Source organism: Oncorhynchus masou, chromosome 1 (assembly GCF_036934945.1).
Source record: "Oncorhynchus masou masou isolate Uvic2021 chromosome 1, UVic_Omas_1.1, whole genome shotgun sequence".
Lineage (NCBI taxonomy): Eukaryota > Metazoa > Chordata > Actinopteri > Salmoniformes > Salmonidae > Oncorhynchus > Oncorhynchus masou.
This window is the reverse complement of record NC_088212.1, coordinates 33,325,066-33,347,425: the sequence shown is the minus strand read 5'-3', so window position 1 is coordinate 33,347,425 and position 22,360 is coordinate 33,325,066. Positions and strand designations below refer to the sequence as shown.

The 22,360-nt window shown below is 42.5% G+C and overlaps 1 protein-coding gene across 2 annotated transcripts; it reads left to right on the top strand.

The window, feature by feature from the left end:
* The first annotated feature begins 1,979 nt into the window (after positions 1–1,979).
* On the top strand, positions 1,980–22,220 carry LOC135542442 (two pore channel protein 1-like). 2 transcript variants are annotated; one of them, XM_064969390.1, is made up of 27 exons: positions 1,980–3,699; positions 3,927–4,063; positions 5,984–6,160; positions 6,283–6,396; positions 8,322–8,452; positions 8,566–8,654; positions 8,868–8,902; positions 9,020–9,078; positions 11,073–11,172; positions 11,251–11,367; positions 11,461–11,585; positions 11,672–11,720; positions 14,084–14,147; positions 14,254–14,298; positions 14,430–14,486; positions 14,664–14,717; positions 14,836–14,908; positions 15,022–15,129; positions 15,390–15,461; positions 16,584–16,673; positions 16,876–16,991; positions 17,108–17,154; positions 17,283–17,351; positions 17,428–17,524; positions 18,561–18,700; positions 18,831–18,911; positions 19,275–22,220. In XM_064969390.1, the coding sequence occupies exons 1-27, from the start codon at positions 3,576–3,578 to the stop codon at positions 19,410–19,412; spliced, it is 2,508 nt and encodes an 835-aa protein (XP_064825462.1). In that variant the 5' UTR covers positions 1,980–3,575; the 3' UTR covers positions 19,413–22,220. The 2 variants fall into 2 exon arrangements, with proteins under 2 accessions (XP_064825462.1, XP_064825472.1); XM_064969400.1 differs by having other exon boundaries at positions 3,637–3,695; positions 19,275–22,219.
* Positions 22,221–22,360: the final 140 nt, after the last annotated feature.

The following is a 22,360-nucleotide window of genomic DNA, read 5'->3' as shown; positions in this document are numbered from 1 at the left end:
GACTCTCAGACCATGACAAACAAGATTTTCTGGTCTGATTAAACTAAGATTGAACTATTTGGCCTGAATGCCAAGCGTCACATCTGTAGGAAACCTGGCACCATCCATCCCTACGGTGAAGCGTGGTGGCAGCATCATGCTGTGGGGCTGTTTTTCAGCGGCAGGGACTGGGAAACTAGTCAGGGTTGAGGCAAAAATGAACGGACCAGAGTACAGAGAGATCCTTGATGAAAACCTGCTCCAGAGCACTCAGGACCTCAGACTGGGGTGAAGGTTCACCATCCAACAGTACAATGACCCTAAGCACACAGCCAAGACAATGCAGGAGTTGCTTTGGGACAAGTCTCTGAATGTCCCCGAGTAGCCCAGCCAGAGCCCGGACTTGAACCCGACCGAACATCTCTGGAGAGGCCTGAAAAATAGCTGTGCAGCGACGCTCTCCATACAACCTGATCGATCCAACAAAATGTGGAAAAAGTCAAGGGGTCTGAATAATTTCCGAATGCACTGTATAGGTAATAGAATAGGCATTCCCATTCAATTTGTCATTCGACGGTGGGTTGACCGATCGGCCATCTTTCTAGTAGTAAATGGAAATTAAAATGTCAATTAATTTTCAATGGTGTACCAGCTAAATTGCAGTGGTCTGAAGGGATGGCAGGTAGCCCAGCAGTTAAGAGCATTGGGCCAGTAACTGAAAGGTCGCTGGTTTGAATCCCCAAGCCGACTGAAAAATCTGTTTGCCCTTGAGCAAGGCACTTAACCCTAATTGCTCCTGTAAGTTGCTGTGGATGAGAGCGTCTGCAAAATTACTCAAATGGGATAGGTCCATTTTATGAATTCTGTTTCTATGATTAAATTGACACCCACCCTGTATTTAAGAATATGCTGTGTCTCAACCGATAAGGGCACAAGAAAAACACCTCAGATGATCTAACATGTGAAAATAAGAACAATCTGAGTTTACGTGTTTTTAGGTAATTGCCATTAAAATGGCTATAAAATAAAAACATTTTGAAGAAATTATCAAATTGTTTGACAACCCTGTTTGTAAGCTTTCAAATGAATTCAAACTCAAACGTTTATCTTTTTCAGTGATGAAGACATGGATGTCTCATGGTAGGGTGGGGTATGCAAAATGGGTGTACTTTGAGCAAAATCTCTTTCTGACCACTATTACCATGGGCAAATATGTATGAAAGGATTCATTCATATATAAAGGTGTGCAGTAAGGAAGTGATTGAAATCATATGCAACAACCATGAACCAAAGAGTACATCCAAAGGCATCTACTTGAACAGCGACTGTAAATTATTTGAAGATAAAATATCATAACCCCTTCTAGGACACTCACCAGAGAGGCAGCTCCTCTGCAAGCTGAGGTTAGGTTTTGGCTGACGGCGGTACAGTTTGAGGGTACAGTAGTTTGGGAGGTTCTGCTGATTGTCATCAGAGCAGATAAACGCAGAGCTGGCTTGCTCCTCTGTCGCTTTAAATTAGAAGAGAGATGTGTCCCCCTGACCCAGAGATCGTGTTTGTGTGTGTCTCCACTTCAGTAATCCTGTAGCCTTTGTACCTCACACACACACACACACACACACACACACACACACACACACACACACACACACACACACACACACACACATACACATTGCAGACTGCCTCTCACATACACACTGGAAACAGCAGCATCAGCAAAGGCAGATACTTCTATGTGTGCCCCGCGCCCCCCCCACTCCACCCACCCACCCACCCACAGCGCACGCAGGGCAGTGTGTGTGTCTCCCTCTCTAGGGCCCCCCGGGCCTGTGTGTGTGTGTGTGTGTGTGTGTGTGTGTGTGTGTGTGTGAGCTCCTCTGGAAGTGGACAGGAAAAGGACTGGTGTTTTTCCAGGATATCTGGAGTGGGAGGAGGACTGACTACCCTGAGGCCTGGGAGGAGCAGATTGTTCCACAGGCAGTAGAGAGCAGGACACAGCAAAAAGAGGCCTGCTCTAAAACACACAGCCTTGAGCAGACCGTCACTCAGGCTCCGGCTCACGACAGGACATGATCCAGCTGCTGGCTTTGTTCTTGTGATTTAGCATAGTTAGAAAAGCCACTGTGGAGGAAAGAGTGGATTTCTGTACTATTTTCCTCTTAGCCCAGAGGACTGATCAGGACTGCCCTGTGTGTGTTTGTATGGGCCTGTAGAGCCACAGGCAGGCACGGGGCCTGACCTCAGTACGTTGTTGACGGGAGCTCTGAATGTTTTATTGTTCTGAAAAACAAACGAGTGGCTGGGACTTTACCCACAGACACAGTGCTACAGCAGATACTAGGCCACTTCATTATCACCACGTAGCCAGAGGCCTGAGAGAACAGGAGCCTCACCAGGATTATGATCACTCAACTGGAGTTTGATCCCTACACAGCAGCAGACTGAGCTCAGAACACGCTACTGTCACAGTACCTGAATTGGCTTCGGTGTGCAGGATCCGACTGGCTGACAGCTGGCTGGCATAATATCGATGACTCCTGCCTACTTGGCACTCAGATCCAGTGATCACAGATGTCTGTCTGTAATTCCTAAAGAGAGGAGGAGACATTACTGCTTGGTTTTATGAAGATTTGAAAATACAAATACAGATTTTTTTAGAGTCAATGGTTAGCTGGTTGTATATTATCTTTAGTAAGCATGACTTAAAGTTGGATTCAAATATGGGTTGGGTTGATTTGAAGGATTATTTATATCGTTGTGTCAGAGACTGAAGTCATATTGTAAGTACTTAGGGTAAGTTTAAGATGGTAGTTTAGATTCTCCTCAGCCTGCTCCAGACAGCCAAACCAGACATCGCACGGATCTAATCAGGACCTTCTTCATTCTCAGTCTGGTGTCTCTCACCATCAGGAGGTGACCCCACTTCCTGCCTATAACTTGAAGGACACTCCTCAATCTAACATCAGTGAAGAGCGGCGTTGTCGGTTATAAAAGTGAGCCATGTGCACAGAGAGCAGAACTGAGTTCAAAGGTGAAACTGCACTGAGCGGAGAGAGGGAGGAGCCCAGAGAGGGAGAGAGGAAGGGAAAGCGAGGTTAAGAGAAGTTGTAACTCCAGAGAGTGTGACTGCATTCTGGACTCCCCAGTCTCCCAGGCTGAGGTCGGCTGCTGACAGAGGCTGTGGGATCCTACCCTAGCCCTTTGACTGAAGACAGACACTCTGGATGGTTCATCTGTCCACCAGTTGTCATCGGACGCTCCAGCAACGTTTGTTTTTCATTTAATGGTTTGTTTGTTCCTGGGACAGAGGACATACCTGTCTCTAAGAACACAGGGTGAACCACCTGCTCTGCGCGTGTCTGGAACTCTGAGCTGTGGTGAACCTCTGTCTGGGGATCCCTGTGGGGGATCTGTTTTTACATTGTCTCTCTGACGTGTGTCCATGTGCAGTGGAATGTTAGCCCGTGCGTGTCCCTGGAGGCGCGAGGACGCTGGACCTGTGAACTGTGAATGACACACACAATGCTTTAGTGGACCACGTCCCCACACCCAAACACACTCAAACTCCTGGACCACTGGTAGCTAGCAGAGCCATGGAGTGTTCGGCAGTGCAGACGGAGACTCCTGGTATCCATGACAACAGTGTAGAGTTGACCCTGGAGGAGAGTCCGGTCCTCATCTCCTCATTCTGCACCGAGCTACAGCTAGATAGCGTGGGTATGTGTGGGTATGTGTGGGTGTGTTGTGTGTGCTTGCGTGTAGGATATGTTGTGAATATGCAGGATACAGTGCTGTTGAAGCTGTCCCACCAGTTTGTCTACTCTAGTGTGTATTAGCTCCGTAATAGTATAGGAAATGACTAAATATATCTGTCAGGTTTTGGAGGCTCTTTAATTATTTTGTATTAATGAATTTATAATGTTGTGGTTGTTTCTTCTGTGTAGATGGAGGAGGGGGGTATGACATAGTGAATAACCAGGTGATACCAACACCGGGGCCACCACCAAACTACAGTTCACACAATGCCTCACTTCAACAAAGCTGGGAGATTAACTACCAGGAAGCAGCCATCTATCTACAGGTACACACACACACACACACACACAGCCATTTTGGCATGTGGGCTAGCTAGACTATATTACTGTCTGCTTGGTATTTACTTTAAAAGTTAGATGGTAATGAGCTACATTGTAATGTTATGAGTTGTAAGCTGACTGTAAGAAAGCCTAGCTATGGTGGGACACATCAGCATCTTGTAACAGGTAGATCATGTGAGTTTGTGTGCTAAACTTTTTGTGTACTGTCATGTCTATGACTACCATTAAATGTGAAGACTATTTTATCAAATCAATTCTCTATGTGTAATTATTATTATGTGATTAAGCTAATCAGGTCATCTTTAATTAACTAGGAAGTCGGGGCACCACAGGAAATTGTTTAGAGTCTCCATTTCCCGAATCGACTCTTCAGATATTTGCGTATCTTATCAAAACAGTCGCTTATTAATTAATTATTATTACCTCATCAGTTCTCATTACTGAACATCGCAAACCCTTGGATATCTGCACGAACCCTAGCCTAAATGATGAATCAGTGATATACAAATTTGCTTAATTATTTATTTACTAACAAACTAAATAATTACAGAAATATATAACAAACAAAGAGTAGATATTTGGGTTACTACATGACACAAATAAAAAGTCCCTAGCGGACGAAGCTGATATGACAGCTTGTTAGACAAAGGGGTGGCGACTGAGAAAGAGCGGGAAAGACTAAATGGATTCACTCCACACAGTTGATAATTATAATATACATTGAAATGCTAATCCTTTGCACATGAACGGCCGCTCATTCGAGAATAATTGCAATGTATATATTTACACCCGTATGTTGTTGTGGTCTTCTCTGTTGTAATCACCGGTCCATCTGCTGGAGAGTCAGTTCATCAGAGTCTGGTTAACTTCTCCAGAAGTCACAATGTCCTTTGTGGTTGTAGCTTTCTCCGCGGCTCTGGATAGTGTCTGTTGTAATGGATACGTCAGGCCTACAGATGGTCGTTGCATAGTAAAGATGTTTCTGCGGTTGTCGGTATTCTCATACTAGACTTACGTCATTTCCAACTGCAGACTAGTAATTATACGTCTAGGATTTACTCTTATTCTGTAGTGATTGATAGTGTCAGAGCTTAACCATTTCCAGCCGTGTAGGCAAAACTACATCTGTATGGTCTCCGTGGCCTATAGCGTTGTAGTTCTTAACCATTTCAACATGTAGCGTCAGCTCCATATTTTCTGGTCAAATGTACATTTAGTCAGGAGTGGGTTTTATAAACTTCTGAGAAAAAGGCAGTCCATGATGCTGACGTAATGTCTATGCTCACATGGGCGTGGCCATTGATTTAATTAACTTTATATAAAAACCCATGTTTTCTCATTTAGAAGGTTAACATCACATTACATCTCTTCACAAATAGTTTCATGTTTAATCACATACGTTTCACAATATTTAGATGTAAACCTGATAGCTGGGAAATGTACACTAAGAGATACAGTTATGTGTGTTTCCTGTCTTCATGAGATCACCAAATGAAACACTCTTGTCATGACTCTCTTTTAAATGTCCACGGACCACTCCCACCTTCTCTCAAATATAAATATTATTTAATTACTCAAACTTTCGATGTCCAAGTGTCTCTGTGTTCCACAGTTTACATTCCAATCTCGAACACTACAGAGCATGGGGGCAGCGTATTTTATGACCGACCATAAAACAGCCAACTTCCCGCTCTCCCCCTCTACGAGAGAGTGCACGCTGTAGAGCGGACCCACTGTAATCTGATTCTTCAGATGGTCACAGGAGAGTTATGACAGTACATTTTATTTGTAGCTATAGGTATAGCTCAGGTGAATGGTAGAGAGCTGTAGAACAAATGTATTATTTTCACACTTGTATCATTGAGCAAAATTCAGATGCAAGTGTGTGTGTGGTCGGTCCATAGGAAGGAGAGAACAATGATAAGTTCTTCACACATCCTCGGAATCCAAAGGCGCTGGCAGCATACTTGTTTGCTCACAACCACCTGTTCTACATGATGGAGCTGCTAACAGGACTCCTACTGATGGTGCTCTCTCTCTCTGAGGCTCCCGCTGTACCATCACTACGCCTGGATGTTTATGTACGTACACTGCCACTGCCACACACACTTTCACGGGTCCACACCACTCTGGACCTGCTGGGTTAGGGTTAGAGGTCAGAGATTAGGGGTGAAAGGCTAAAGGATGTGTTCTGTCTCTGTAGGTCCACGCCACTCTGGAGTTATTGGCTCTGGTTATGGTGGCGTTTGAACTCTGCATGAAGCTGCGCTGGCTCGGCTTCCACACATTCATCAGACACAAGAGGACCATGGTGAAGGTACATACTAGAGGTCGACTGATTCATCGGAATGGCCGATTAATTAGGGCCGATTTCAAGTTTTCATAACAATCGGTAATCTGTATTTTTGGACACCAAATGTGGGCAACTTAAATATATATATATTTATTTATATATTTATTTGTACACCTTTTATTTAACTAGGCAAGTCAGTTAAAGAACACATTCTTATTTTCAATGACGGCCTCGGAACGGTGGGTTAACTGCCTTGTTCAGGGGCAGAACGACATATTTTTACCTTGTCAGCTCGGGGATTCGTTTTTGCAACCTTCCGGTTACTAGCCCAACGCTCTAACCACCTGCCTTACATTACACTCCACGAGGTGCCTGCGTTTTCAGGCTGACTACCTGTTACGTGAGGGCAGCAAGAAGCCAAAGTAAGTTGCTAGCTAGCATTAAACTTATCTTATAAAAAAACAATCAATCTTAACATAATCACTTGTTATGATGATATTACTAGTTTATCTAGCGTGTCCTGTGTTGCATATAATCGATGTGGTGCCTGTTAATTTCTCATCGAATCACAGCCTACTTCGCAAATGGGTGATGATTTAACAAGCGCTTTCGTGAAAAAAGCACTGTCGTTGCATCAATGTGTACCTAACCATAAACATCAATGCCTTTCTTTAAAATCAATACACAAGTATATATTTTTAAACCTGCATATTTAGTTAATATTGCCTGTTAACATGAATTTATTATAGCTAGGGAAATTGTGTCACTTCTCCTGCATTTCAGAATTTTACATAATTATGACATAACATTGAAGGTTGTACAACAACAGCAATATTTAGACTTAGGGATGCCATCCATTAGATAAAATACGAAACGGTTCCGAATTTCACGTTGCTTCGAGGGTGGCTGTTGTCGATGTGTTCCTGGTTCGAGCCCAGGTAGGGGCAAGGAGAGGGACAGAAGCTATACTGTTCCACTGGCAATACCAAAGTGCCTATAAGAACATCCAATAGTCAAAGCTATATGAAAATACAATTGGAATAGAGAGAAATAGTCCTATAATTCCTATAATAACTACAACCTAAAACTTCTTTCCTGGGAATATTGAAGACTCATGTTAAAAGGAACCACCAGCTTTCATATGTTCTCATGTTCTGAGCAAGGAACTTAAACGTTAGCTTTTTTACATGGCAGATATTGCACTTTTACTTTCTTCTCCAACACTTTGTTTTTGCATTGTTGAAACCTGTTCAAATTGGTTTAATCATTTATTTGAGGCTAAAATGATTTTATTGAGGTATTATATTAAGTTGAAATAAGTGTTCATTCAGTATTGTTGTAATTGTCATTATTACAAATACATTTTAAAAATCGGCCGATTTAATCGGTATAAGTTCCTTTTTTGGTCCTCCAATAATCGTTATCGGTTTCGGCGTTGAAAAATCAGAATCGGTCAACCTCTAGTACAGTGCCTTGCGAAAGTATTCGGCCCCCTTGAACTTTGCGACCTTTTGCCACATTTCAGGCTTCAAACATAAATCATTTTGCATGCCCAATTTTTCAGTTTTTGATTTGTTAAAAAAGTTTGAAATATCCAATAAATGTCATTCCACTTTATGATTGTGTCCCACTTGTTGTTGATTCTTCACAAAAAAAATACAGTTTTATATCTTTATGTTAGAAGCCTGAAATGTGGCAAAAGGTCGCAAAGTTCAAGGGGGCCGAATACTTTCGCAAGGCACTGTACATACACACAACTGTATAGGAGCATCCAAAGCAGTGCATATAGATTGCAAACAATAGTGGTCCCAGAATAGATCCCAGAGGGACCCCGTGAGACCCTATATACTCACAAGAGTGACACATTATTGCCTGTCAGTTAGATGGTTTACAAACAGTTATAGTTTCACCATTTTGTATGACTGACAGCTGGTCTCTCCTGTGTGTAGACGTGTGTGTTGCTGCTCCAGTTTGTGGAGGCCATAGTGGTTCTGATCCGGCAGACGTCACACTTGCGTGTGACCAGAGCTCTCAGACCCATTTTCCTGGTGGACTGCAGATACTGTGGTGCCGTTCGCAGGTACACACACACCGCAGATACATCACATACACACCTTTACCTGTATTACCTCGCACTGCTTTGTTGTTTCCAAAGTATGAATAACTGTTGATGTCACCCTCTTGTCCAATCAGAAACCTGCGTCAAATCTTCCAGTCCCTTCCCCCTTTTATAGATATCCTGCTGCTGCTGCTCTTCTTCATGGTCATCTTCGCCATCCTGGGTGAGACACACAAACACACACATCTTGGCTGTTCATCAAAGTTAATAATGACATTGATCCTAAATGACAATCCTCGAAGAGCCTCCAAAAACATTGGACAACAGTGTAAATTCTATGATCTTACAAACAACTACCTTGAAATCTAAGACAAAATCTAAATTCAATTATGTGCTATTATGCCTGTCTGAGTATGGATCTGTTCTCTCTTTACAGGCTTCTGTCTGTTCTCCCCTAACACTTCTGATCCAGTAAGTGAAACAGTTTGACTGACATTTTCAGTATGTTGTGCCTCTGAAGACTGCTAGTTGTGGTGCTAACTGAAGGGGACTGTCTCATACTGTTTTGTCTGGCTTTTCTCTTCTCAGTACTTCAACACTCTGGAGAACAGCATCGTTAGTCTTTTTGTACTACTGACCACCGCAAAGTAAGACTTGCTCATCTACCACACACCATAACTCCTACTTTATACACCTGTGTCTCTAATAGTCTGAAATGTTTCATGCTCTTTGACTGTTGTGATTGTAATGCTCTCTCAAGACAGAATAGTGACTGTTGTGATTGTAATGCTCTCTCAAGACAGCATAGTGACTGTTGTGATTGTGATGCTCTCTCAAGACAGCATAGTGACTGTTGTGATTGTAATGCTCTCTCAAGACATAATAGTGACTGTTGTGATTGTAATGCTCTCTCAAGACAGCATAGTGGCTGTTGTGATTGTAATGCTCTCTCAAGACAGCATAGTGACTGTTGAGATTGTAATACTCTCTCAAGACAGCATCAGTGGTGGAAAGAGTACCCAGTTGTCATACTTGAGTAAAAGTTAAGATACCTTAAAAGAAAATAAGTCACCCAGTAAAATACTACTTTAGTAGAAGTCTCAAAGTATTTGCTTTGAAATAAACGTCCTATATAGTATATAAATTTTCAAATTCCTTATTCCTCTTATTTTCTTAAGGGTTGGCCAGGGGCACACTCCAACACTCAGACATAATTTACAAACGAAGCATGTGTGCTTGTCTTTTTCTTGTGGTCAAATCCCTGCCCAAAGTCAGGTGACCTAAGCGCTTCCAGATATGGAGTAGCAGGTCTGCCATATCTGCCATGTTTGTGCATATCTCTCCTATATGCAAATCTTTATGGCAGTCATTTCACTGAAGGCCCTTGGAAATTACCTGACATAACATTGAAGTTTGTGCAATGCAACAGCAATATTTAGACTTAGGGATGCCACCCGTTAGATAATATACGGAACGGTTCCGTATTTCACTGAAATAAATAACGTTTTGTTTTCGAAATTATGGTTTCCGGATTCGACCAGATTAATGACCTAAGGCTCATATTTCTGTGTGTTGTTATGTTATAATTAAGTCTATGATTTGATATTTTATAGAGCAGTCTGACTAAGCGCTGGTAGGCAGCAGCAGGCTCATAAGCATTCATTCAAACAGCACTTTCGTGCTTTTTGCCAGCAGTTCTTCGCTGTGCTTCAAGCATTGCACTGTTTATGACTTCAAGCCTATCAACTCCCGAGATTAGGCTGATGTAACCGATGTGAAATACCCAGCTAGTTTAGCGAGGTGTGCGCTGATTGCGTTTCAAACGTCACTCGCTCTGAGACTTGGCGTAGTTGTTCCCCTTGCTCTGCAAGGACCGCAGCTTTTGTGGAGTGATGGGTAACGATGCTTCGAGGGTGGCTGTTGTCGATGTGTTCCTGGTTCGAGCCTAGGTTTGGAGCGAGGAGAGGGATGGAAGCTATACTTTCGAGGAAAATAGCCACGTTTCTCAACATATAGACTAACTTTTAGAAGGGATTGTGTGACGATGAGCTTAGCAACCGCGTGGCACAGCATGACAACGTGAGTGCGATTGGTCGACAGTCTACTGGTTGGGGCGTTATACGTTCCTTCAGCCATTCGATTCCTATCTTCTTTCTATAATATCTTTGGCAACGGCATCATGCAATGCATCCTGGACTTATGAGGCAGACAATTAGGAGAAATGTGCTAGACCCTCCATTAAATGACACATTTCTCGAGGTAGGAATATCACAAAAAATATGATCAATGGCTCATTCGAGAAAAGACATCCGAGTTATGACATCAGTCAGTATTGAAATCTGACATGTATGATAGACGTTTTTGCAATCTAAAAGTCATATTCCTATTAACTTCCAGTGTAGTGAGACTTAATCACGGTTCTACCTCATACCAGCCGGATTTCTGCCTGTTTGAACGCCAATAACTCAGATACTCATGAAAACATGAAATGACCCAGGGAATCGATAGAACATCACTCAAAATGGGTGAACCTTTCCTTTAAGTACTTTACACCACTGAACAGCATAGTGCTTGCTGAGATTGTATTACTCTCAAGACAGTATAGTACCTAATGAGATTGCTGGTGTCCTGTTTCCTCTAGCTTCCCAGATGTTATGATGCCAGCATACTCGAGGAACCGCTGGTCCTGTGTCTTCTTCATCGTCTACCTTTCCATTGAACTCTATTTCATCATGAACCTGGTACACATACACACACATGCTGTTGTTTCCTCCCTGTGTACCCTTTGGCCATGGTTTGATAGTGTGTTTGTGTTGCAGCTTCTGGCAGTGGTGTTCGATACGTTTAACGGTGTTGAGAAGATGAAGTTTAAATCTCTGATGCTCCACAAACGCTCCGCAATCGACCATGCCTTCCAACTGCTGGTCAGCAGACAGGTACACATACACACACCCACCCAGGTTGTGTCGGTAAGCTGTTGTAACTTATGTGTAACTGTTGCATTTCGTGCATGTGTGTTTGCTCCTTAGAGGCCAATGGGTCTGTCTCTGAAGCAGTTTGATGGTCTAATGCGTTTCTACAGACCCCGTATGTCTGCCAGGGATCGCTTCCTCACATACAAGGCCCTAAACACTGCAGGAGCACCCATGCTCAGGTAACACACACACACATAGTGTATGAGCACACACATACTAGTAAGTGTTGTTTTTTTAAAGAGGTGTGTGTGATGTTCTGTTGCAGCCTAGATGACTTCTATAAATTCTATGAAGTAATTGGCCTCAAATGGAAGGTAAGCCTAACACACACACACAAATACACAGTTCGCATATGTCTCTGTGTGGATTTACCTATATCTATTCTCCCCTATTTATTTGGACAGTGAAGTAAACATTTTTACATTTGACTTTATACTCCAGCATTTTGGATTTGAGATCAAATGTTTCAAATGAATTTCTCCTTTTATTCTGGGGTATTTTCATACATGCACTACATGACCAAAGGTACGTGGACACCTGCTCGTCAAATCTCATTCCAAAATCTTTGGCATTAATATGGAGTTGGTCCCCCCTTTGCTGCTATAACAGCCTCCACTCTTCTGGGAAGGCTTTCCACTAGATGTTGGAACATTGCTGCAGGGACTTGCGTCCGTTCAGCCATGAACATTAGTGAGGTCGGCACTGATTTTGGGTGATTTTGCCTGGCTCGCAGTCGGTGTTCCAATTCATCCTAAAGGTGTTCGATGGGGTTGAGGTCAGGGCTCAAACTCGTTTTTCAACCACTCCACAAATCTCTTGTTAACAAGCTATAGTTTTGTCAAGTTGGTTAGGACATCTACTTTGTGCTTGACACAAGTAATTTTTCCAAAAATTGTTTACAGACTGATTACGGGTACAAAAATATCTATATCCACAGTAAAATGTCCTATATCGACAACCTGAAAGGCCACTCAGCAAGGAAGAAGCCACTGCTCCAAAACCGCCATAAAAAAGCCAGACTACGGTTTGCAACTGCATATGGGGACAAAGATCATACTTTTTGGAGAAATGTCTTGTGGTCTGATGAAACAAAAATAGAACTGTTTGGCCATAATGACCATTGTTATATTTGGAGGAAAAAGGGGGAGGCTAGCAAGCCGAAGAACACCATGCCAACCATGAAGCACGGTGATGGCAGCATCATGTTGTGGGGGTGCTTTACTGCAGGAGGGACCGGTGCACTTCACAAAATAGATGGCATCATGAAGGAGGAAAGTTATGTGGATATATTGTAGCAACATCTCAAGACATCAGTCAGGAAGTTAAAGCTTGGTCACAAATGGGTCTTCCAAATGAACAATGACCCCAAGCATACTTCCAAAGTTGTGAGAAAATGGCTTAAGGACAACAAAGTAAAGGTGGAGTGGTCATCACAAAGCCCTGACCTCAATCCCATAGAAAATGTGTGGGCAGAACTGAAAAAGCTTGTGCGAGCAAGGAGGCCTCCTAACCTGACTCAGTTACACCAGCTCTGTCAGGTGGAATGGGCCAAAATTCACCCAACTTATTGTGGGAAGCTTGTGGAAGGCTCCCCGACACGTTTGACCCAAGTTAAACCATTTTAAAGTCAATGCTACCGACACTCATTGAGTGTATGTAAACTTCTGACCCACTGGGAATGTGATGAAAGAAATCAAAGCTGAAATAAATCATTCTCTCTACTATTATTCTGACATTTCACATTCTTAAAATAAAGTGGTGATCCTAACTCACCAAAGACAGGGAATTTTTACCAGGATTAAATGTCAGGAATTGTGAAAAACTGAGTTTAAATGTATTTGGCTAAGGTGTATGTAAACTTCCACCTCCAACTGTATGTACGAAACATTTGGTCTCCAATCCAAAATGCTGGAATATAGAGCCAAATGAAAAGTTTTTGCTCCATTGTCCAAATAAATAAATATATATATGTATATGTGTATATGTATACAGTGCCTTGCGAAAGTATTCGGCCCCCTTGAACTTTGCAACCTTTTGCCACATTTCAGGCTTCAAACAAAGATATAAAACTGTATTGTTTTGTGAAGAATCAACAACAAGTGCTCCTTGGGATGTTTAAAGCTTGGGAAATCTTTTTGTATCCAAATCCGGCTTTAAACTTCTTCACAACAGTATCTCGGACCTGCCTGGTGTGTTCCTTGTTCTTCATGATGCACTCTGCGCTTTTAACGGACCTCTGAGACTATCACAGTGCAGGTGCATTTATACAGAGACTTGATTACACACAGGTGGATTGTATTTGTCATCATTAGTCATTTAGGTCAACATTGGATCATTCAGAGATCCTCACTGAACTTCTGGAGAGAGTTTTCTGCACTGAAAGTAAAGGGGCTGAATAATTTTGCACGCCCAGTTTTTGATTTGTTAAAAAAGTTTGAAATATCCAATAAATGTCGTTCCACTTCATGATTGTGTCCCACTTGTTGTTGATTCTTCACAAAAAAATACAGTTTTATATCTTTATGTTTGAAGCCTGAAATGTGGCAAAAGGTCGCAAAGTTCAAGGGAGCGGAATACTTTCGCAAGGCACTGTATGTATATATGTATGTGTATGTATATGTATGTAAATATAGACCTCACTGATATGTGCCTGCGTGCGTGTGATTGTACTCTGTAGGCACGGCGGAGCGGGGAACACTGGTTTGATGATCTTCCACACACTACTTTTCTTATCTTCAAAGGTGACTTGTATTTTTCCCTTCTTTCTTCCATCGCATCCACTGCTGTGGTCCTCTTATCTGAGGTGACTCAGACTGACTGACATCCTTCTGTTAATGTCTCTACCAGGCATCAACCTGCTGGTCAAGTCTAAAGCCTTCCAGTACACCATGTGTAAGTGGACATCCATTATTAGTAGTATTAGCTATAGTACTATCATCTGGGTTGTAAACCTAGGACCAAATTTAACTCTTGGACAGGACTAACCCTAGGACACATTTAACTATCATCTCTTTCCTCTGTAGATGTGGTGGTGGCCGTCAACGGAGTGTGGATCCTTGTAGAAACCTACATGTTGAATAGTAACTAAACCTATTCCCAGACTATTAAGTACTTTTAATGCAGATTCCCTATTTTGCATGATTTTTAATTCAGGACTAGGCTTAATCTGGGTCCAGGAAATCGTCCCTAAGTGTCAAGTAGAGGCCAACAAGTTGAACAGTAAGGTTGTTTCTGATCTCTGTCCCCTCCCTCTGCAGGTGGATTCTCCTCGTCCAGAATAGTCCCCTGGAGCTACATTGTCTTCCTCACCAGTAAGATCACGCACATACAGATACACCGAGAGCCACATCCTTTTCGTCACTAGTGAGAACACACATTTTTACTCCGCTCGCTCTCTTTTTCTCTGTCTCGCTCTTTTTCAATCTCTAGTCTATGGGGTGGAGGTGTTGTTGAAGGTAACAGGCATGGGACCGTTGGCCTACTTCAGCTCCGGCTGGAACCTGTGAGTACTGACCATTAAACCCTTAATAAAGCCTTAACCCTAACCCTCAACTTGTCCAATGTGTTTATTCAGTAGCATAACAGCCATCAGTGTCTCTGTGTTCGCCTCACCAGGTTTGACTTCTTTGTGACGGTGTTTGCCTTTCTGGGCTTGATTGCTCTGGCCTTCGACATGGAGCCCTTCTACTTCATTGTGGTGCTCAGACCACTGCAGCTACTCAGGTGGGTTACCACGACAACACATACGTATGTTGTCAGCAGGGCAATTAGTTTGCGTGGGTATTTTGTTTAGGTGCATATATGTGTGTTACCGGTATGTAGATTCATAAATATTGTGTTGATCATCACGTGTGTGTGTGTGTGTGTGTGTGTGAGTGTGTGTGTGTGTGTGTGTGTGTGTGTGTGTGTGTGTGTGTGTGTGTGTGTGTGTGTGTGTGTGTGTGTGTGTGTGTGTGTGTGTGTGTGTGTGTACTCTCTCTTAGGTTGTTTAAGATAAAGCAGAGGTATCGTAACGTGTTGGACACCATGTTTGAACTCTTCCCGAGGATGGCAAGGTAACAACTTTTCCCCCTGAACCATAACCCACCATATTTACATACAACACATGTACAGTTGAAGTCGGAAGTTTACATACATTTAGGTTGGAGTCATTAAAACTCATTTTTCAACCACTCCATACATTTCTTGTTAACAAACTATAGTTTTGTCAAGTCGGTTAGGACATCTACTTTGTGCCTGACACAAGTAATATTTCCAACAATTGTTTACAAACAGATTATTTCACTTATAATTCACTGTATCACAATTCCAGTGGGTCAGAAGTTTACATACACTAAGTTGACTGTGCCTTTAAACAGCTTGGAAAATTCCAGAAAAGAATGTCATGGCTTTAGAAGCTTCTGATAGGCTAATTGACAACATTTGAGTCAATTGGAGGTGTACCTGTGGATGTATTTCAAGGCCTACCTTCAAACTCAGTGTCTCTTTGATTGACATCATGGGAAAATCAAAAGAAATCAGCCAAGACCTCAGGAAAAAAATTGTAGACCTCCACAAGTCTGGTTCAATTTCCAAACGCCTGAAGGTATGTTCATCTCTACAAACAATAGTATGCAAGTCTAAACACCATGGGACCACGCAGCCGTCATACCGCTCAGGAAGGAAGTTCCAAAGTTGTGGCAAAATGGCTTAAGTACAACAAAGTCAAGGTATTGGAGTGGCCATTACAAAGCCCTGACCTCCATCCTATAGAGAATGTGTGGGCAGAACTGAAAAAGCGTGTGCGAGCAAGGATGCCTAGAAACCTGACTAGGTTACACCAGCTCTGTCAGGAGGAATGGGCCAAAATTCACCCAACTTATTGTGGGAAGCTTGTGGAAGGCTACCCGAAACGTTTGACCCAAGTTAAACAATTTAAAGGCAATGCTTCCAAATACTAATTGAGTGTATGTAAACTTCTGACCCACTGATAATGTGATGAAATAAATAAAAGCTGAAATAAATCTTTCTCTCTACTAGTATTCTGACATTTCACATTCTTAAAATAAAGTGGTGATCCTAAAACAGGGAATTTTTACAAGGATTAAATGTCAGGAATTGTGTATGTGAACTTCCACCTTCAACTCTATGAACCTTGTGTAAGAACCTACTTAATAAGAACTTGTATGTGTTCTCAGCCTGGGGCTGACATTGATCATCTTCTACTACTCCTTTGCCATTGTGGGGATGGAGTTCTTTGCCGATGTAGTTTACCCTAACTGCTGCAAGTGAGTCACGCATATACTCTTACACCCAGTTCACTCACATACTAACCTGTCAGTCTAACCTGACACTTTGTTTGAAGCAGAGCCTACCACAGACTAAGAATACTAGAAAAGATATTTGTGCTCCAGTAATATGACGGCCACCTTGGTCAGGGTGGTTCACCTGGGTTTCAGTTTGTCTCTCTTCTATCTCTCGTACTCACAGTACCAGTACAGTTGCAGATTCATACAGGCAGATCAATGTAACCATAGGCAATAGGACGGTGCTGGATGAAGGTTACTACTATCTCAACAACTTCGACAACATTCTCAGCAGCTTTGGTAAAACACACACACAGTCGTCAATACTAGGCAGTTCCCTATATACTATTTTGTTATATAATAAACGGATAGATTTTGATGTGGGATTCAGCATCTCTCTCTCTCTCTCTCTGCAGTGACTCTGTTTGAGCTGACTGTGGTAAACAACTGGTACATCACCATGGTAAGACTCTTCCTTCTCACACTGTATGCTGCCTGTCACCTGTCTGATTAAACCGCTGCTGCTGCCTGACTGTCAAGCTTGTCCAAGTTACTGAGGTTGATTCACAGCTGCTGTCCCCTACCCAACAGGAAGGAGTGACCTCCATGACAACTCACTGGAGCCGCCTCTACTTCATGACCTTCTACATTGTCACCATGGTGAGAGTTGTGTGTGTGTGTGTGTGTGCGTGCGTGCGTGTGTGCGTGCCTGTGTGTAATTTTCTCTGTCCTCTAGGTGGTGATGACCATCATCGTTGCCTTCATCCTGGATGCGTTTGTGTTCCGTATGAACTACAGCCGGAAGAACAAAGAACCACTGTTAGATCCTGAGGGTAAGTGTGTGCATGCGTGCAATGAAAAATGTTAGTAAGATGAGAACGGTAGTGTTTGAGATTAACGATGGTGTTTGTGTGGTGTAGATGAGAACGGTAGTGTTTGAGATGTGTGTAACGATGTTGTGTTTGTGTGTTGTAGATGAGAACGGTAGTGTTTGAGATTAACGATGGTGTTTGTGTGTTGTACATGAGAACGGTAGTGTTTGAGATGTGTGTAACGATAGTGTTTGTGTGTTGTAGATGAGAGCGGTAGTGTTTGAGATGTGTGTAACGATGGTGTGTTTGTGTGTTGTAGATGAGAACGGTATAGTGTTTGAGATGTGTGTAATGATGGTGTGTTTTTGTGTTGTAGATGAGAACGGTATAGTGTTTGAGATGTGTGTAATGATGGTGTGTTTGTGTGTTGTAGATGAGAACGGTATAGTGTTTGAGATGTGTGTAATGGTGTGTTTGTGTGTTGTAGATGAGAACGGTATAGTGTTTGTGTGTTGTAGATGAGAACGGTATAGTGTTTGAGATGTGTGTAACAATGGTGTGTGTTTGTGTTGTAGATGAGAACAGTATAGTGTTTGAGATGTGTGTAACTATGTTGTGTTTGTGTGTTGTAGATGAGAACAGTATAGTGTTTGAGATGTGTGTTTATGTGTTGTAGATGAGAACGGTATAGTGTTTGAGATGTGTGTAATGGTGTGTTTGTGTGTTGTAGATGAGAACGGTATAGTGTTTGAGATGTGTGTAATGATGGTGTGTTTGTGTGTTGTAGATGAGAACGGTATAGTGTTTGAGATGTGTGTAACAATGGTGTGTGTTTGTGTTGTAGATGAGAACAGTATAGTGTTTGAGATGTGTGTCACAATGTTGTGTTTGTGTGTTGTAGATGAGAACGGTATGGTGTTTGAGATGTGTGTTTGTGTGTTGTAGATGAGAACGGTATAATGTTTGAGATGTGTGTAACTATGTTGTGTTTGTGTGTTGTAGATGAGAACGGTATAATGTTTGAGATGTGTGTAACTGTTGTGTTTGTGTGTTGTAGATGAGAACGGTATAGTGTTTGAGGCAGAGGTGAGTCGTGACGAGGCGTTGGCTACTCTGGAGCTTTATAAGCAGACCTGCCCTGGACTCTCCTCACTCAACTCTCTACAGGGAGTACTGGTGGCCATGGACCGCAGCGGGGTGAGAACACACACACAGACATACACTCACAAATAGACAGACACACACACTCGCTCACACAGCTTCACAAACCTTCCCCGTCCTACACTCTCAAAAATATAGACGTGTGTGTGTGTGTGTGTGTGTGTAGAGCTCGTTTCTGGTGTACCTGGGTCGGAGGTCGCGGACCAAGAGTGACCTCAGCATGAAGATGTATGAGGAAGAGATCCAGGTGAGCCTCATGCTGCCATGACAACCAGAATCCTGCTGACTGCTCAATGCTAGATTTGTCACTTTAAATAAGACTTTAGCTAACGTGACCTAGCTACAAAGGTGATGTTAATATTGCCTTTTCTATCAGAGGAGGTTGGTGGAACGATTACTAGGAAGACAGGCTCAGTGTAAAGACTGGAATGGAATGAATGGACCAGTATCAAACATATGCTTTGTTCCATTACAATGAGCAGGTCCACCTATAGCGCCTCCTACCAGCTTCTTCTGCTGTCTAGCCAATTGGATTACACATTTGTATATTTCTGATGTCAGCTGTGACAAGAAAAATTATATGATTAATGTGTTATTGGTGTGTGTACAGGAGTGGTATGCTGAGTACTCCAGAGAGAACCTACCCCAGTCAGACCGAAGCCTCGTAGAAAGAGAGCTGGAAATCCCTCCTCCCTGCCCTGACCCTGAACCTCAACCCAACTCACAAGGACCACTTAGTATTAACTAACACTCACTCACTGTTTCGCTCTCTCTCTCTTACACACACACACCTCTTTAACTTCAGTCATCATGTCACAGAGCACTCTGTGAACTTAATGATGATTGTCTTCCACAATGACAAGACCGAGAACCCCTCAAGTCTCTATGTCTGTCTCCTTCCCTTCTTCCCCCTCCTCCCATCCTGAGGAAGTGTACTCTAGCAGCTTGGTCGGACAGTTGTGATGTGGACAGATGTGATGGTGTCACTGAACTAGAGCCTGGATCCTGGACCTGTTGAGATGCAGCAGGGATTTATGTTGATATGAATCATGTTATCTATCTGAATGGATCTGTGTTCAAACAGGTTTAACAGCTTTATCTAACCCCAACCCTGACAGGACCTTAGTCTGCTGATGCATTGACAGTCGAAGCAGAGCATCGATTTAGGGGTTAACGGGCAGGGTTTTAAGGGTCAGAGTTAGGCCCTCTAGCTGTGAGACAGAGCTAATGTTCAAGGCCAACGCCGGAGTACGAGGAGCCACTAGAATTTGGAATTTCACACGGCTCTTCTTCACTGCTCTGACCACAGAGAGGACACACGTCTGGACAGTGAAAGGACACATGCCTGTAGGTGAATACCAGGTTGCCTGTAGATGCGTACAAACTCACACGATCCCGCTCCGTCTGCCAGCACTAGGCTAAGCCCCCTCAACAGCCACTATGCCCACCCCCCCCACCCAACACACACCTGCACATGTCCAGTAACCTACAGCTATATCTCCTAGCCAGCATTTGAACAAACCTAAGAGAAGACTTTACTTTTATAACTTGTTATTCTGTAAGTGTATTATAATGTATTTGGTGTATTAAATGAGGAATCATTTAAATACATTGTTCACTTAGCCAAGTGTATTTGTGTAGCAACCTTTGCTTTAAAGTGGCAGGGCTCAGACTAGCCCTGAGACATGGCTATAGACACCTATGGTATTTTAACCATCTTCTCTGTGTGGATGTTACAGGAAGGATTTTGGATGTTTTTATTTATATCTTAAACGGGTACAATACACAATAATTATAATCTCAGAACCTAGACATGAGTCTATGCATAAGTGCTTTTTACCCTGATATCACCTTCTTTAACGCATACGCACACAGCCCAGACAGCTTCAACAAGAGAATCCTTTACCAAAGGTGCTTTTTATATGCAACAATTTCACCTGCAAATATCTATCAGGGACGATAATGTACTACCTCTATAGCTATCGTACATCTGTAGTAGTAAAATAATACAATTCCTTGATAAAAATGTATAACATTGTTTGATGCAACTGCATAAAGTAGCTTGTTTAGGGCCATCTTCAAATTATTTAAATAGCTGTGCCTTGCTGTTTCACGATTGGTTCCCCTTCTCAGAAGTTGGAACTATATACAGTGGGGCAAAAAAGTTTTTAGTCAACCACTAATTGTGCAAGTTCTCCCACTTAAAAAGATGAGAGGTCTGTAATTTTCATCATAGGTAAGCTTCAACTATGACAGACAAAATGAGAGAAAAAAATCCAGAAAATGACATTGTAGGATTTTTAATTTATTTATTTGCAAATGATGGTGGAAAATAAGTATTTGGTTAATAACAAAAGTTTATCTCAATACTTTGTTATATACCCTTTGTTGGCAATGACAGAGGTCAAACGTTTTCTGTAAGTCTTCACAAGGTTTTCACACACTTGCTGGTATTTTGGCCCATTCCTCCATGCAGATCTCCTCTCGATCAGTGATGTTTTGGGGCTGTTGCTGGGCAACACGGACTTTCAACTCCCTCTAAAGATTTTCTATGGGGTTGAGATCTGGAGACTGGCTAGGCCACTCCAGGACCTTGAAATGCTTCTTACGAAGCCACTCCTTCGTTGCCCGGGCGGTGTGTTTGGGATCATTGTCATGCTGAAAGACCCAGCCACGTTTCATCTTCAATGCCCTTGCTGATGGAAGGTTTTCACTCAAATCTTACGATACATGGCCTCATTCATTCTTTCCTTTACACGGATCAGTCGTTCTGGTCCCTTTGCAGAAAAACAGCCCCAAAGCATGATGTTTCCACCCCCATGCTTTACAGTAGGTATGGTGTTCTTTGGATGCAACTCAGCATTCTTTGTCCTCCAAACACGACAGGTTGAGTTTTTACCAAAATGTTATATTTTGGTTTCATCTGACCATATGACATTCTCCCAATCTTCTTCTGGATCATCCAAATGCTCTCTAGCAAACTTCAGACGGGCCTGGACATGTACTGGCTTAAGCAGGGGGACATGTCTGGCACTGCAGGATTTGAGTCTCTGGCGGTGTAGTGTGTTACTGATGGTAGGCTTTGTTACTTTGGTCCCAGCTCTCTGCAGGTCATTCACTAGGTCCCGTATGGTTCTGGAATTTTTGCTCACCGGTCTTGTGATCATTTTGACCCCACGGGGTGAGATCTTGCGTGGAGCCCCAGATCGAGGGAGATTATCAGTGGTCTTATATGTCTTCCATTTCCTAATAATTGCTCCCACAGTTGATTTCTTCAAACCATGCTGCTTACCTATTGCAGAATCAGTCTTCCCAACCTGGTGCTGGTCTACAATTTTGTTTCTGATGTCCTTTGACAGCTCTTTGGTCTTGGCCAAAGTGGAGTTTGGAGTGTGACTGTTTGAGGTTGTAGACAGGTGTCTTTTATACTGATAACAAGTTCAAACAGGTGCCATTAATACAGGTAACGAGTGGAGGACAGAGGAACCTCTTAAAGAAGAAGTTACAGGTCTGTGAGAGCCAGAAATCTTGCTTGTTTGTAGGTGACCAAATACTTATTTTCCACCATAATTTGCAAATAAATTCATAAAAAATCCTACAATGTGATTTTCTGGAATTTTTTTTCTCTCATTTTTGTCATAGTTGAAGTGTACCTATGATGAAAATTACAGGCCTCTCATATTTTTAAGTGGGAGA